Source organism: Gossypium raimondii, chromosome 9 (genome assembly GCF_025698545.1).
Source record: "Gossypium raimondii isolate GPD5lz chromosome 9, ASM2569854v1, whole genome shotgun sequence".
In the NCBI taxonomy this organism is placed as follows: domain Eukaryota; kingdom Viridiplantae; phylum Streptophyta; class Magnoliopsida; order Malvales; family Malvaceae; genus Gossypium; species Gossypium raimondii.
The window spans coordinates 23,015,402-23,030,631 of NC_068573.1; the positions used below are offsets into that span (position 1 = coordinate 23,015,402).

The following is a 15,230-nucleotide window of genomic DNA, read 5'->3' on the forward strand; positions in this document are numbered from 1 at the left end:
TAAAAATTGATTGAACGATAAAACCAAATCTAGAAAAATATAGTATGATGGTCATGCAACTATATGATTGAATGCATGTTATGGTATGGAATCTGAGAAGTAGGTTTGGTCGTATATGTGTGTCTTAGATGTATGCTAAGGGTATGCTCTATTAAGAGTAAGTTTTAGAGTTAGAGATGAAGGTGAATTGTGTCATTGCATGGAGGTTCTGTCAAGAGAGTTTGTGTCTGTTCACAGTGGTGGAGTCTAAAGGGGTTTGTTGGGACTAAAAACAAGATCTTTGATATGAATATTGAAGGAAAAGCCCATAGCCATGGGACTTTTCGAAAGGAACTAAAGGGCGGTAATTACCCAATGGGTTTCCCTACGTGTCCCAGAAAAATGATGGGCAAACCTCACATAACGTGAGTTTAGGCAAATCCATATCGTAAACACATCAAGAAAGAAAGCTTGTGTGGGTAATATGAAAGAAAGTCTTTGTGGCAAACTTTGTAAAGACCGCATTCGTGGTACACTCTTAAGAACCACCATTGTGGTGAATAATAAATCAATAGCCTGTGTGGAAAATTCTAACATGATAGCCTTTTTGGCGAAAACCTGAAAGAATGACGTACATAGTGAAATCTAAAAGTAGTGCCCTTGTGGCTTATCCTAGTAAGACTCGCAATGGTGTAACCTAAAGGAATGATTCTTGGTGGATTTTGTATTAAATTGCTTTGGCATGTTCAGTATGGCCTATAAGTGTGATTAGAAAAATCAGTAAGACACAGTGTCTCTATAGGCTATGATAAAATGTTATACAATACCATAATTCGACAATGAATAATGAAGTGATGAGATATAGAATAGGTGATAGGTAAATATAAAAGAAGCATATTCTGAATAAATATTTTTCTAACTATATATTAGAAGGAATGTACCTTTTATGTATAGGTGATCAAATATGGATTGTGGAACGAAGACTTAAAGTTATGTATACAAGAGTGACGGTGATACGATCGTATGAACCTTTGTAAAGGAAACAGATATAGATTTATGAAAGATCAAATTGAAAGAGGTAAGCGGCGTATTGAAGATGTTGATGGGTAAGAAATGAGCTCTGAGCAAGGCATGGTATTTGATGTGCAAATGAGAATAGAAATTGAGAGAGTATTCACCAGTGACTAAGTTGAAGGTTCAGAATGATATGATCATCTAAATAAGTTACCAATTGAGATGTGCAGGAATGACACAGGTAAATGGTTTTTTTCTCACTAAGTTCTTAAGAACTTATAAGGGTCTGTGTTTTGTTACAGGAAAATTGATATGAGTCTACACTAGGAGGGACGATGCAAGGACTATGCCTGAGGAGTGGCGTATTAGGCTATTATGTATACAGAGCAAGTTGGCGGTATGTTCAAGACTATAATACCCTTATAAAATTCAATTGGGGTATCTGTAATAAATTAGGGGTTTAATTTGGATATCATTGTAGTTTAATTACCTCATGTTGTATCTGTATTTACTCATTGTACTTATGTATTTTAGTTTAAAAATTGTAGTTAAGTAAGTTATCATTATCTGTAAATCGTAGAAGTAAATTAAGCTTGCGTCTATATTTGTGTGGTAATGCCCAAGATTCGGATCGGGTTGAGGGCATTACAAATTCACTCACATGTAAGGAAGAGCATGAACCAAACACTCCAAACTTTTTTTTTCAATATTTTTGGTTCAAAGATGGTAGGATGAAGAAGAAGATGAAGATTATTGGCTTATTTTGTTTATGTTAAACCTATTTACCAAAAAAACCTTAAATTAAACCTTTAAATTTCATTAACCAAAAGCCTTTAGCTGTCCACTATTATTTCTTATGGTCTAATTACCATTTAAAGCCATCCAACCATGCTTTTATACTCAATTAGCGCATATAATTTAATAGTGATTAACCATTGTAGCGTTTACGATTTAGTCCTTTTTACCTAATTAACCAACCAAACATCGAAATTACTGAACCAAACTTTAATACGACACTCTAATAGACTCATAAATATTAAGTAAATAATATTTAGTAACTCACTGGTTGAAATTGTGGTCTCGAAACCACCGTTTTTGACACCACTAAAAAATAGGTTATTACACATTCTATGTAAGTGTTTATAGACTTGTATTAATATCTTGCCTAATGTATTCACCGAACCACATATATTATACTAAATGCCTTCATATTTCCCAAAGTTGCAATTGAGCAACAAAGCGAAAACATTGGCTAAGAAATTTTCTAAGTAGTCTAGATCTCTAAAACAGAACCAAAACATCAATAAAGATCCTTTTGGAACCCAAGAACCAGTTGCACAAAAGCGATTCAAAAAATGATTGGATTAAATTTGATGAAACTTTTTTGTGATACTTTTTTACTTTTGTTTATGTTGTTTCTTGAAATGTGGAACTATACATAGTCACATAGGTAAATTAGAATAGCATATTTTGGATATAAATTAGTGAACAGACAATTATATATTTCCTAAGATTTTTTTTTGTGATCATAGTTGAAAGTGTTAATAGGTACATTTAGTAGGCATTTTTGTCTAAATTGGTACATGCATATTTTGACATTTGGTTGTGTACCATTGGTATAGGCAATATGGTGGGGAATAGATATTTACCAATATATTCTACAATTGTCACTTTAAGTGACTTACTCTTGATATTTACAAAATATATTATTATATTTTATTTAAGTTGACACTGTTCATTAATAACCCATTAAATTATCATATATATACCTAAACCAAGCTAAATTAACTTATTTTTACATCACAAACAATTCTTAACCATTTTACATCTAAAATTAGTTTAGGGTATCCAAACTTGATCACCAAAACTACCAATTAGTTTAACAAAATATCATATTTCAAAGTGCAATGTTGAAGTTCTCATCATCTATGAAAATACTTGGAAGCAATCATACAAGAAATCATTCTAGTAATTAGTCACAAAAGTCCTCAGTTCCTATTAAAATACTTTCAAAGTACAATACAGGACAATATTCTACCAATTAGCCACTTAACATTGATATTCTTTAAAGCAACACATTTACCCTTTCACCACATTTGTCAACATAGAACCTTATTGTCATACACACATACAATAAATGCAACAAATAAAGAAGGTTTTATACAAGTTTATCTCATTCTAAAGTGATAAACATGTAATCTTCAGCTCCTTATTCTTACTCTTCAAAGATTCCAACTTTAATTTTCAGCTTCTTTGTTCCATTATCTTCTTCACTTGCATCATATTGCTTCATCCCTTCTTTTTCCACTTACATACTGCTATTCATCGACCTAGACACATTGTTGTTTTGAGATCCACATATACTTTCATCAAAACTACCATGCCTTCGCATTGAAGCAATCTCACTTGCTAGATTCCTTTCACTATCTCATAAATGGGCAACCACCTACCTACAACAATACATAGAGGAATCTCAGCTTTAACAATCCTAAAAGGAATAAATGTTCAACAAAATCTCCATTAGCTCTAGAATTTCTTTTTTCCCATATTCAACAAGCAGAAAAATAAAATACATCATACCACTTAAAATTGGAAAAACCCTAACAAGTCAAACTATTTTACAAATAACATATTTTCAAATCTAAAAATCTTAATTGTTAGAAATTCCCAAAATTTAACTATAACATAAAGTTATCTAACAGTTCTATCTTAAATTAACCTTACCCAAAAATTCTCGCATCTATAGAACCATCATATTAGATTCAAATCACTCCATGAAGTGTCAAGTGGTGCTAATTTACTAGAATAACAAAAAAATTCTTCACCATCATAATATGTACGCCTTATGAGAATGAGTCACAAAATTCTCCTTTTGACGAATACCTATTAGACAAAGAAAGAAATTTTATAAATTTTTTTTTTGAAAATTTGAGAGTTTTTTAGATCTATAAGTTGATGATGAAGAGATTGTGAGTGCAGAGGAATTAAAGACTTCTCATTTTATTAATGTTTCTTTTCCATTTAATTTTATTTAACACGTGTTAGGTTTTTGAATAAACATGTGAAAGAACACTTGTATTAAAGGTCTTATGTTAAACACTCATGCGGATGCCACATTAGACACTAACGGCTCCATTAGGGTTTCCTTCCAAAATTGACCATTTTAACCAAATGTTATTGTTTAAGGTTTAAAAGAGATAAAAAATCTAATTAACTAAATTGATTTTTTTTTAAAAGGTTGAGGGTGATTTATGCCAGTATGCCAATTTTTAATAATTTATATTTTCATACAATTATTCTTCAATTTATAGAATATACATTATTTAGTAAAATTATAACTGAAAATACCATTAATTATTATATTACTTTTGAGTTAGAATAAAGATATAGCATATGAATTAAATATTTCTTGAGTTATAAATTTTACTAAATAATGGTTTTTTTTTACTTTTATTTTAAATAATTTAATTTAATTTACCATGTTGGATTAATGCCTATTTTCTCACTCATTCTCATTTTGGGATAAAATCACGTGTATATCAAGCCATGTATATTGCCAAGTGGAGCTAACATGACACTAAAAGCAACTATTTAACCTTTGACTAAAAAATGGTGGGATGGCTTTTAAAAAATTGGATAGATGAGAAATATTTTGAAAGGATGTGTAATAATAGATAAAAGAAAATAAACTATGAAAGGATTAATTTTAGAAAAACTTAAATTAGCTGAAAATTAATATTTTTGTTGATTTAATTTTTTAAATTTATTTGGTAATTTATAATAAGATGAATTTTTCTATAAAAGTGTAAAAATGATAGAAAATAAATATCTACTTATCACTGAATGTATTTTTTATTTTATTTTAATATTATATTATACTTTTGAATTTTGAATTCTTTAAAAATAATGTAAATTTTGTTTTGAAAAAGAGAGTAAGGATCAACATATAAAATAAAAATTTCATAATTCAAAATTTATATTTATCTGATTATATTTTGTATTTAATTTTAAGTAATGTTATAACATTTTTCAATGATTAATATTATTTTAATTGATGACACAAGTAAAATGAAAAAGAGAAAAAAGTGAAGAAGATAAATTTGGCAAAAAGAAAAAGAAAAACAAGTTAAATGCAAAATAGAGATAGTTGAAGGGAGTGCTAAGCTTCATAACAAGACACCTGCAGTATTTGTTGGTTTCCTGGGAGTCAAAAAAGATGCCCCTAATAATAAACAATCATAAGAACCTTCACGCCTGAACTCAATCAACATTTCTTGTTTGCAATGATTAATTATCTCACTTTTGGCAAACCCTCATTTTTCCATGCCCAATGCATCAACTTTGTTCTTGACCCTACACCAATATCTTGTTTTCCATTTTTTACTGGAATTTGCTCTTGACTTGATAGGAAGATGATGAAGCATGCAGTATGCCCTGCCTATGCCTGTTTATATTACTATGGAATAAAGGACTTTTGTTGCAGGTTTAATGCATCAAAACTTGCATGTGCAGAGTTGGAAAATGTATGAAATAATTGTAGACTTAATTGGCCCAATGATACGTAATCACTCTTAGGTACCAAAAGTACATCGTCGGTGGGTAATCACAAGTAAACATGGTATACATTTTGGGTTTCTCGGAGTTAAATATTTATTGGATTGGGTGTTGAAGAGTTTAATGTTTTTTTTTTCTAATAAAGTTGAAAATTTTTGTTATCTTGTTTAAAGGTTGACTCCAATGAATATGATTTCATTTTTTTATTAATTAATCTGAGCTTGAAAAAAAAAACCAAAACCATATCTAGTTTAGCATTTTGAATGCATTATTATTAAATAATAATAATTATCTATCCACCGTCAGTAAAATAAAAACAATGTTTAAAGTTAATATCAGAAAAAAAACATATGACAACATCTAAAACATTTGATTTTTGGATAAATTACAAAAATAATTACTCAACTATGTTTTTCATTTTATTTTGGTTACTCAAATATTAACTTTTTCGATTTAGTCACTAAATTTTTCAAAATTAAATATTTTAGTCACTTTGCTTATTTGGGCTTTTTATTGGTCTAGTAACAATATTAGCCTTTAAATGTTTACACATTTTATCAATTTGATCCTAAATATAAAAATTTCAACAAATTTAGCACTCAATATTTACAATTTTTTCATTTAGTTATAATTCTAAAAATTCAATAAATTTGACCCTCAACACTTACAAAATCCGTCAAATAGTCCTAACTCTAAAAATTTAAAGAGAATAGAAAAAAATTATTTTTAGCCTTTTATAACCCACCAGCTAACCCATGTCAAATATTAAAATAAGAAAAAGTTGGGATAAAACACACAAAAAAATTAAGATCCAAAAAAATAAAAGGCATTAAAACGTTATTTGTTTAGGTAGTAATGCAATCAAGTGTTCTAGATAGATTCCAAATCAATTGGTTTGGTCCAATGTGAAACCTAAATATAGTAAAAGAAATTATTGCAAGTGCCTTGAAAGAGGATACTCTTTTCATATTTTAATATCTCACTTGGGTTAGTCGATGAGTTATAAAGGGCTAAAACTATTTTCTTTAATCTTTAGAGTTAGGACTAAATTGATAAATTTTGTAAATGTTGAAGGCCAAATTATTGAACTTTTAGAATTAGAACTAAAATGACAAATTTTGTAAACATTAATGCCTAAATTTGTTGAATATTGTATATTTAGGATCAAATTGATAGAATGTGTAAAACATTAGAGGGCTAATTTTGTTACTAGACCAATAAAAAAACCCACATTAGTTCAGAATGATTAAAATATTTAAGTTCAGGATGATTTTTATACTCTAATCTTTCTTTTTTTTCTTTAATTAGGCTTTTAGGCTTCTTTTTTTATTATTATTTAAGGAAATAGGTCAATTTTAGGAGAGAGAAACGAAAAGCGTGTCCAGTTAGGTGTGGTTTTTTGCATAGTTGGTAGAAAAGCACGCCTAGCTGGACACGTTTTCCCTTTAAGTTGCAATTTTTGAATTTTTTAATACAATTAGTTTTTTAGTTAGATGATTAAATGTTAGTGGTTTTGTCTTTTAAGTCTCAGGTTCAATTCCTTTGCCACTCACATTAGTATTTTTTATTTCATCTTGTTTTAAGCTTTTTTATTATTACTTTAATTTAACATATCAACTTCCTTGGTTAAATGGTTAAATATAATAATTTCATCCTTGAGACCTAAGTTTAATTCCCTTTTCTAAATATATTTTTAATTTTTATTTTATGATGTTCAAGCTTTTTTATATACATGGAAAAAATAAATACTTTACATGTAAATATTATATATAAAATATATATATATATATATATATATAAAATAGTTGATGTTTATATTATATATATAAAGGAGTTATTAATTCAAATATTTTAAACATAATGATATATGTAAAATATGTATTTTATTATATAATTACATATTTATTATTTGATTTTATGAATAGCATAGTTATTAATTAAAAATATTTAAAAGATGAATTAAAATAAAAATAATTTGAAACAAATATATTTATTAATTAAAAATAAGAAAAGCTTGAAAGAACATAAAGTAAAAATTACAAATATATTTAGAAAAGGGAATTAAACTTGGGTCTCAAGGATGAAATTATTATATTTAACCATTTAACTAAGGAAATTGATATGCTAAAAATATTAATTAAAAATAATAATAATAACTTAAAACAACATGAAATAAAAAATACTAATGTGAGTAAGAGAGGAATTGAACGTAGAACTTAAGGATAAAACCACTAGTATTTAACTATCTAACCAAAGAAATTAATTATATTAAAAAAATAAAAAATTGCAACTTAAAGGGAAAGTGCGTTCAGTTGAGTGCACTTTCCTGCCAACTGTGCACAAAGCACACCCAGCTAACGCGCTTTCCGTTTCTCTCTCCTAAAATCGACCTATTTCCCTAAATAGATAAAAAAAAAAGAAAAAGAACCGGCCTAAAGGCCTAATTAAAGAAAAAAATGGCCTTTAAGACTAATTTAGCCATTAGTTTCCTTAACGGACCCGAAAAATATTATTTATGTTTAATAGTTACATTTTACAATAGAGAAGTTATTTGTATTATTTGTTATTATAATAACCTTCTTTCATATTTATTAGCTACTAGTTTCTAATGATACATATGTAGTACATGTATTTATGTGTTTAATTATTTTATTATATGTAATATAAAACAATTAAAATATCTTAAAATAAGATAGTATTTATTTATAGATTTCAACAGTTTAAATTATAATAAAATGTTAGTCAAAATGTGTATAAAGTTAATTCAATATTTTATCATATTTTATCTAATCAAAATTTTTATTTTGTTTTAATCTAATAGTAAAATATTTTCTTATTTTAAGCAATAAATAATTTAAAATAATAAGATATCGTGTATCTTTAAATTTGAATAGTTTAAATTACAATGAAAATACAATATAAAATTATCCCTTCTAAAGTAATCTTTGAAGTGTTGTCTATGTACTCTCTACGAAAAATATTTTGTAGTAAATATAATTTATGCTATGTTTGTTTTACTAAAAAACTTTAAAAAATTCAAGGAAGTTTGTCAAACGATAACAAATATTTTATCCAGATTCATCAAACACAACATTTTAGCTTTTTCAAGGAAAGCAATCTATTTTCTAGAAATCATTTTTCGAAGCTATTTTAAATGAAACAAAAATAGCCTAAATGATAATTAATCTAAATTGATAACTTTAATTTATCACTAGTAAAAAGCAAAATCACTAATTAAGTTCTAGCAATTAAATGTTATAAGAGTTGCCATATAAATTTATTTAATTATTTTTTGGTTAATGTCATGATAAAATCAAGAAATTAATATATCATTATAATTTTTGTTGGAACTTTTGACTGTTCCATGGTGTGTTCAATTATCTCTTGTTGTCTCATAGACTATTGGAAGTGGTATTAGAACAAGTGCTTGCTCCAGTCAAAGTTCTTTTAAGTTGGCATTATTGATAATAAAAGGTAATGTTTATCTTTGGCCAAACCAGAAAAGTCATAAACGTGGGGGAAGCCCATTTTATTGTTGCTAAGAACGATTGGCTCAAAATTTCCTTATAGAAAATAGCATTATCCTTATCTTTATCGTGTTTTCCTTGGGATATTTTGTGAAACACTTTCAAATATTCTTTGGAGATTATATTGAATGTATTGTAAGATATTTAGGGAGAGTAGCTTGTAACAATTTGGGTTTAATATTGGGGAAGCAAGTATTCGTCGGTGTAAGGATAGTTTGGGTTGTAGCCAATAGTTGATTCAAAAAAATTGTGAAATAAAATCATTCTCTGAGCAAGGCTCCATAGAGTAGGATTGGAGAATCCGAACTGTGTTAACAAATATCGTGTGTTATTTCTCTCATTGCTTCACTATCTTAAAACTGTTCTATCATAATTTGTTCTACCTTATTCTTTGTTTTAATAGAAGTTAGGATGAAATTATTTTGTAGCCAACCAAGTTATCTGCTCCAACAACAATTTGAACACCAAAGTTGGAATGAAGTGTAAACCAAGGCTTTTTCATTTAGTATCAGAGTAGGCCTCAAACGCACTTGAAAGAGATCCTGAGCTACAGTTTGCAATAATGAAGTCTAAGAAGAAATGTCGTTCTATCTCATGTCCACCTTCAGGGATTAAATCATCAAATTCAAACCATGATAATGATGTTCCTTTCAACAACCAAGAGGAAGCTTTTAGCCATATGTTGAAGAACATGGAATTGTTGTGCCAATTAAACGAGTTCTTGAGGGAAGAAGTTATCATTCTCAAAGGAGAAAAAAGGAAGAATTTGAAATTGTAGTTAAAGAAAAAGATGATTTTTTGCCAATCTTAAGAAGATTAACACAATACTTTATGAAACTACCAAAGAAAAGGATGAGATGATTTCTAAAACATATGCAACTTTGAAAGCAAACGAGTAAGAGTTAAATGATGTTAAAGCCATTCTCAAAAAATATGGAAGGTAAAGTAAAAATATCTTAGTTGTTAGAAGATCCGAACTTGGTTGTAATAAACTTTGTAAGAAACCTATTTCTCGTACGAATTTTGTATGCCATTATTGTAGGAAAGAAAGGCACTTTAGATCCCACTGTTTTAAAATGATGTGAGATTGAAAGAATTTTAGCTCGATTGCTAAACATGTTCAAAAAACAAAATAGAACGAGGATATCACAACATAGGCAAATTTGTGTGAGGAAGGATCAAACACATTTGAGTTATAAATACTAGCATTTGATAAATGCTCATGTAAAGCATGAGATTGTAACTCATTTGACCATATTGAAGATATATTGAAGATTAGGCATACTCCATCTAGATTTTTTGGAAAATGATATTGTTGTTTCACAAGCTACAAGCCTTATTGCTGACAAGGTAGCTTTTAATCTCATCCCCTCTAAACAACTTGAAGCAATCTGATTAAGGATGAATAGAGTAAAGGAGAGTAATATTGCCAATGTAATGACCTATTTTTCAGTGGTGTCAAAAACAGTTGTTTTGAGACCACAAATCCAACGAGTGAGTCTGTAAATATTATTATTTAATATTTAAGAGTCAAATATAGTATTATAGTAAATTTTGAATTGATAATTTTAGTTAACTGAATGATTAGTTAAGTTCAAGTGGTTTATCTCTAAAGTCAAGTGGTTTTGAAAAATGAAATTTTAGGACCTCGTTTCTATAAACCGAGTCTGTAAATATTTAATAAAATATTTCAAGTTATTATATAGGTGTATTGAAGTTTGGTCTAGAAATTTTGATGTTTGATTGATTAATTAAGAAAAATGATTATATCGTAAAAAGTACAAGAGTTAATTGCTAATATTTTATTGGAGTTTAATGATGGAAAACATTATTGCAAAGATTTAGATGGCAATTAGGGCTTCTTCTTTTTTGTTAGTTAGTGGCCGGCTATATGAATTTTAATTAAAATTATAGTTTAAAATATTATTAAATTTAACATTAAATTAATAAAAAAGAAGCAAAATGGTATTCATCTTCTCCATTCATCAAATTGAGAACCAAAACACCATTTCAGCATCTTGAAGTATAGAGACATATAGAATATTTCAAACAATATAATAATAAATAATAATATATAATGTACTACTATTATGTATAACAATAATATTATAGATTATAATAAAAAATATAGTATTACATGATATTATAATGGTTAATCATTGATATATATATATATATATATAAACTATTAAAGTATTATATACTATATGATATGATATAACATTATATAATATAATAGGAGGACTAACTTTCAAATGTACGAAATGTATAGGGATTTAGGGCATATCTCAACCAATATAATAATAATTAATATATTATCTTATATTATCTACTAATAGTAGGTGATATAGTATTACAAAATAAAATAATAAAAGATATAACATCAATCGTTATGTGTAATTTAATATATTAAAATACATGTTTATAATTATAATTAAAATACATAAAATATTATTAATATTTTAATATATTTTATAAAATATTATTTTATTAAATTAGATTTTAATTGGGTTTAACTTTTACAGATTGTATTTATGTATTAGGTTTAATTTCTTTTTATTTTGGGCTAGAATTAGTTTTTTAGTTTGGGTAATAATGCATATATTTTTAGGTTTAGGGTTAGTATAATATATTTGAGCTTTGGAATAAATATTTTAAAATATGAGTATTATATTTATAAATTTAATAATAATGAAACAATAAAAATATTTTCATTAATTTATATAATATCATAGCATAATAAGCACTTTAATTATTTTATATAAAATAACTCTATTAAATATATATATAATTTATGTTTTTATAAGGCAAAATTAAATTATGTTGTCATTATATATATTACATTCAAAATTATTTGAATTCATTAGAAAAATTTGAGTCCAAAGTAAGCCTGTATGCCAGCTCTAAATACAAATATTTTAATAATCAAAATTTTTAAAATTGTTTATTAATTAAATTGATTTAACTAAATTAAAATTATTATTTATAAATAATAAAATGTTTATATGTCAAGCCGGGTTTATCGTAAAATAGTGCTCATATCTTGAGCCTATGGAGACGCAACCTCTTAATAAGTAGTAAAGTATATGTCATCTAACTATCTTGGGGACTTTAGATTAAGGAAATGACTATTCATGAAGACGCCTTTCTAATAACAATATAGAAGTTAATAGAAAGAATAAAAAGTGGGGTTGGAGGCATCAAGTTATGCCTGAAATAAAAGCTAATGGAAAAGGGTTATTAATTAAGCAGAAGCTACTTCAACTCCCTGTTAATAAAGAGTATATGTGAAGGGGGTTCCTAAGGCAAGATGGAAAAATAAGATTCACTACTTTATATGATCAGTGGCGGGCATGCAAAGTAATAACCCTTGCAAAGGAAATTAAAGGCCCCAAGCCATTCCTTTCTTCTTTATGCCCACTATTCACTTACTTTCTTGCCAAGCTTAGAACACCCCCCCATCCAATTTCGTATAAGATTGGTTCAATGAAACTGGTGATTCACAGACAAACATTATTTTCAGCATCAGCAACAAAAGCCATATATACATATACAGAAATTCAACCATGCCGATATATGACTCATCATCAGAGTCCGACAATGAGATCACCCCACGCGGAAAGCTCTTTGGACGCCAAAGGCCTATGCATGCCATTCTTGGTGGAGGAAAAGGTATTCTTTCCATCTCTCTTTTTGCATACCCATATATATTCACTACTTTTGTGTTTGGTAATAAGGTTATTGCAGACTGAAATCGAAAAGAATTTCAACCAAAGTTTTAGTTTTTTGTGTTGTGGCAGCAATTAGAAGGAAACAAATTTAATATGAAAATAGTGGATAAGTAAGAATACCTTTTTAATTAAATTTATATTTCATACCATATATTAATATTGTCAATAAATCATTTATGTGGATGTTTTTGACGTTATCAATAACCTTTTTTAGAAAACAAATTTATTTTATTTTATAATAAGACCTCATCAAAACTAGATTCATTTATTTATTTTTTTTAAAAATATTTTTAATGAACCAATATTGGCTAATTAACGATATTAAATTTTGTTAATGGGAGTCTAATAAAAGTAAATAAAAATTTCAGTTGCTGATGTATTACTATGGAGGAACCCAAAGGTATCAGCCGCCTTGTTAACGGGAGTGACAACCATTTGGTTTCTCTTCGAGGTGGTCGAGTACAACTTCGTCACCCTCCTCTGTCACATCTCCATCACCGCCATGCTTGCCATCTTCATCTGGTGCATTTCTGCTGATTATTTTGGATGGTATATATTCTCTTTTTCTTTTTGCTTCACCACCCTAAACCCTAACATTCATTAATCCAAACCTAATATTGATTCACATTTCATCTCCAAGGAAACGTCCAACGATCCCTCAGTTGTTATCGGATCAAGCTGCCTTCAGTGAAGTTGTTTACTTCTTCCATTGGAGGTTCAATCAGTTCCTTCAAAAGCTCCTCCACATTGCTGGTGGGAATGATCCTGTCAATTTCTTTCTGGTCATTATTTCTCTTTACGTACTATCGGTGATTGGATCTTGTTTCGACTTCGTCAACCTTCTCTTCATTGGTAAGATTTAATCATATCACTATTAATGATTTTTAAAGCATCGAGAGCATTCGAGTAATAATAGTTTTTCTTTAAAGGGCTTGTGAGCATGGAAACACTGCCATATCTGTACACTCGATATGAGGATGAAGTTGATTATCATGCTGGCCAAATGACTCGAAAGGGGAGCAAAGTGTACAAAAGGTTTCTTAACAAGATACCCAGAGGAACAGTCAAGGAAAAGAAACATTCGTAAATAGCCCATGTTACCATTCCACATGTAAATGTAAATAAAATCCTGTAAAATAATGAAATATGTTCGATGGGGTGGTCTAATAAAACAGATTTACAGTCTGATCAATGAATCTAAATGAAAGCAAAAAACCATTTTCTGATCTCCTCTGTTTGCTGTCCACATTTACACCACTAATTGGTTTGCATTGCATAGGTTAATGGCTTCAGTGCAGTGCTTTGGATTTAAATGATAGTGGGATATGATAGCACCATACTTTTTGTCAGAATTCAATTCAGAATCTTCACCAAAACAAGTAAAACAGATGAATGAGTGGTACATACATGTGTTTTGTGATGCTATAAACAATATCCCACCCTACTTTAAATAAAAAAATTATTATAACTTTCCGTTTAATTTGTCATCTCTTTTAACTTTTAAACTAGTAAATCACCCTAAAATGTATAGGAAATGTAAACTTTGCTGATGTTGACATACTCCTCGACTATAAGATGAATACTACATATTCAACAATTAATTAATTTCTAATTTTAAAAAATTAAAATTTTAAAAGTATTTTTATTTTACAAAATTTTTAAATAATTTTAATAACTTTCTATATATATATTTGGATATTTCTCAATTCTTTAAAAATTAATTAATTGTTAATGTAACATTAGTATTATGCAGTCCACATGTATATCCACATCAGAAAAGTTAATATTTGTTAATTTTTTTATCTATTTTGTGGTAATTTGACAAAAGAGTAATTTCAAAAAGTAAAAGAACAATAAATTAAATGAATGAGTAAAATAATTTTTCAAAAGTTTGAAAATTAAATAAATTATTATGCTTAAAATTTTCAATCAGGATGTGGAAACTCTTTAAAAAGTTTCTATTATTAAAGCTGTTTTTGGGAAGTGTCCACTAATTAGGCAAATAATTGCATTTTTAAACTCTCTTCTCCACAGTTAATTTAGGATAAGATTGGACTAGTTCCAGCCTGCCCAAGTTACTACTAAGGAAAAAGTTGCTCTTCAATAATTGAGAAATATATATATATATATATATATATATATATATATATATATATATTTCAAGATGGTGGCCACTAGCCTACCATCTAATTAGTGCTGATCACACACAGATTCTCAGAATTTGACTGTCATGGATTAAAGCAGTTAACATATAGCTTGTTTTTTTTCTTCTTTTTATCAATTTTTTGAGTGACAAGAAAGAGTGGAAGTGCATATAAAACCAACCATGCATCATACATAATACATTTGTAGTGCTGCATGTTGACCCACTACTAATATTTCATGTCAATTTCTGATGGTTCATGCCTGCCAATTCTAGTGCAAA

The 15,230-nt window shown here is 28.0% G+C and overlaps 1 protein-coding gene across 1 annotated transcript; it reads left to right on the top strand.

The window, feature by feature from the left end:
• Positions 1–12,393: 12,393 nt before the first annotated feature.
• LOC105798661 (reticulon-like protein B9) lies at positions 12,394–14,031 on the top strand. The gene is made up of 4 exons (XM_012628813.2): positions 12,394–12,746; positions 13,174–13,354; positions 13,446–13,657; positions 13,735–14,031. Exons 1-4 carry the CDS (start codon positions 12,641–12,643, stop codon positions 13,890–13,892), a joined length of 657 nt encoding a protein of 218 aa, XP_012484267.1. The 5' UTR covers positions 12,394–12,640; the 3' UTR covers positions 13,893–14,031.
• Positions 14,032–15,230: the final 1,199 nt, after the last annotated feature.

Bases quoted from the DNA above. Each gene is read 5' to 3' on its own strand.
- LOC105798661 (XM_012628813.2), top strand. From the start codon at position 12,641: ATGCCGATATATGACTCATCATCAGAGTCCGACAATGAGATCACCCCA. The intron at 12,747-13,173 runs GTATTCTTTCCA...TAAAAATTTCAG, and splicing joins CATTCTTGGTGGAGGAAAAG to TTGCTGATGTATTACTATGG. The intron at 13,355-13,445 runs GTATATATTCTC...TTCATCTCCAAG, and splicing joins TCTGCTGATTATTTTGGATG to GAAACGTCCAACGATCCCTC.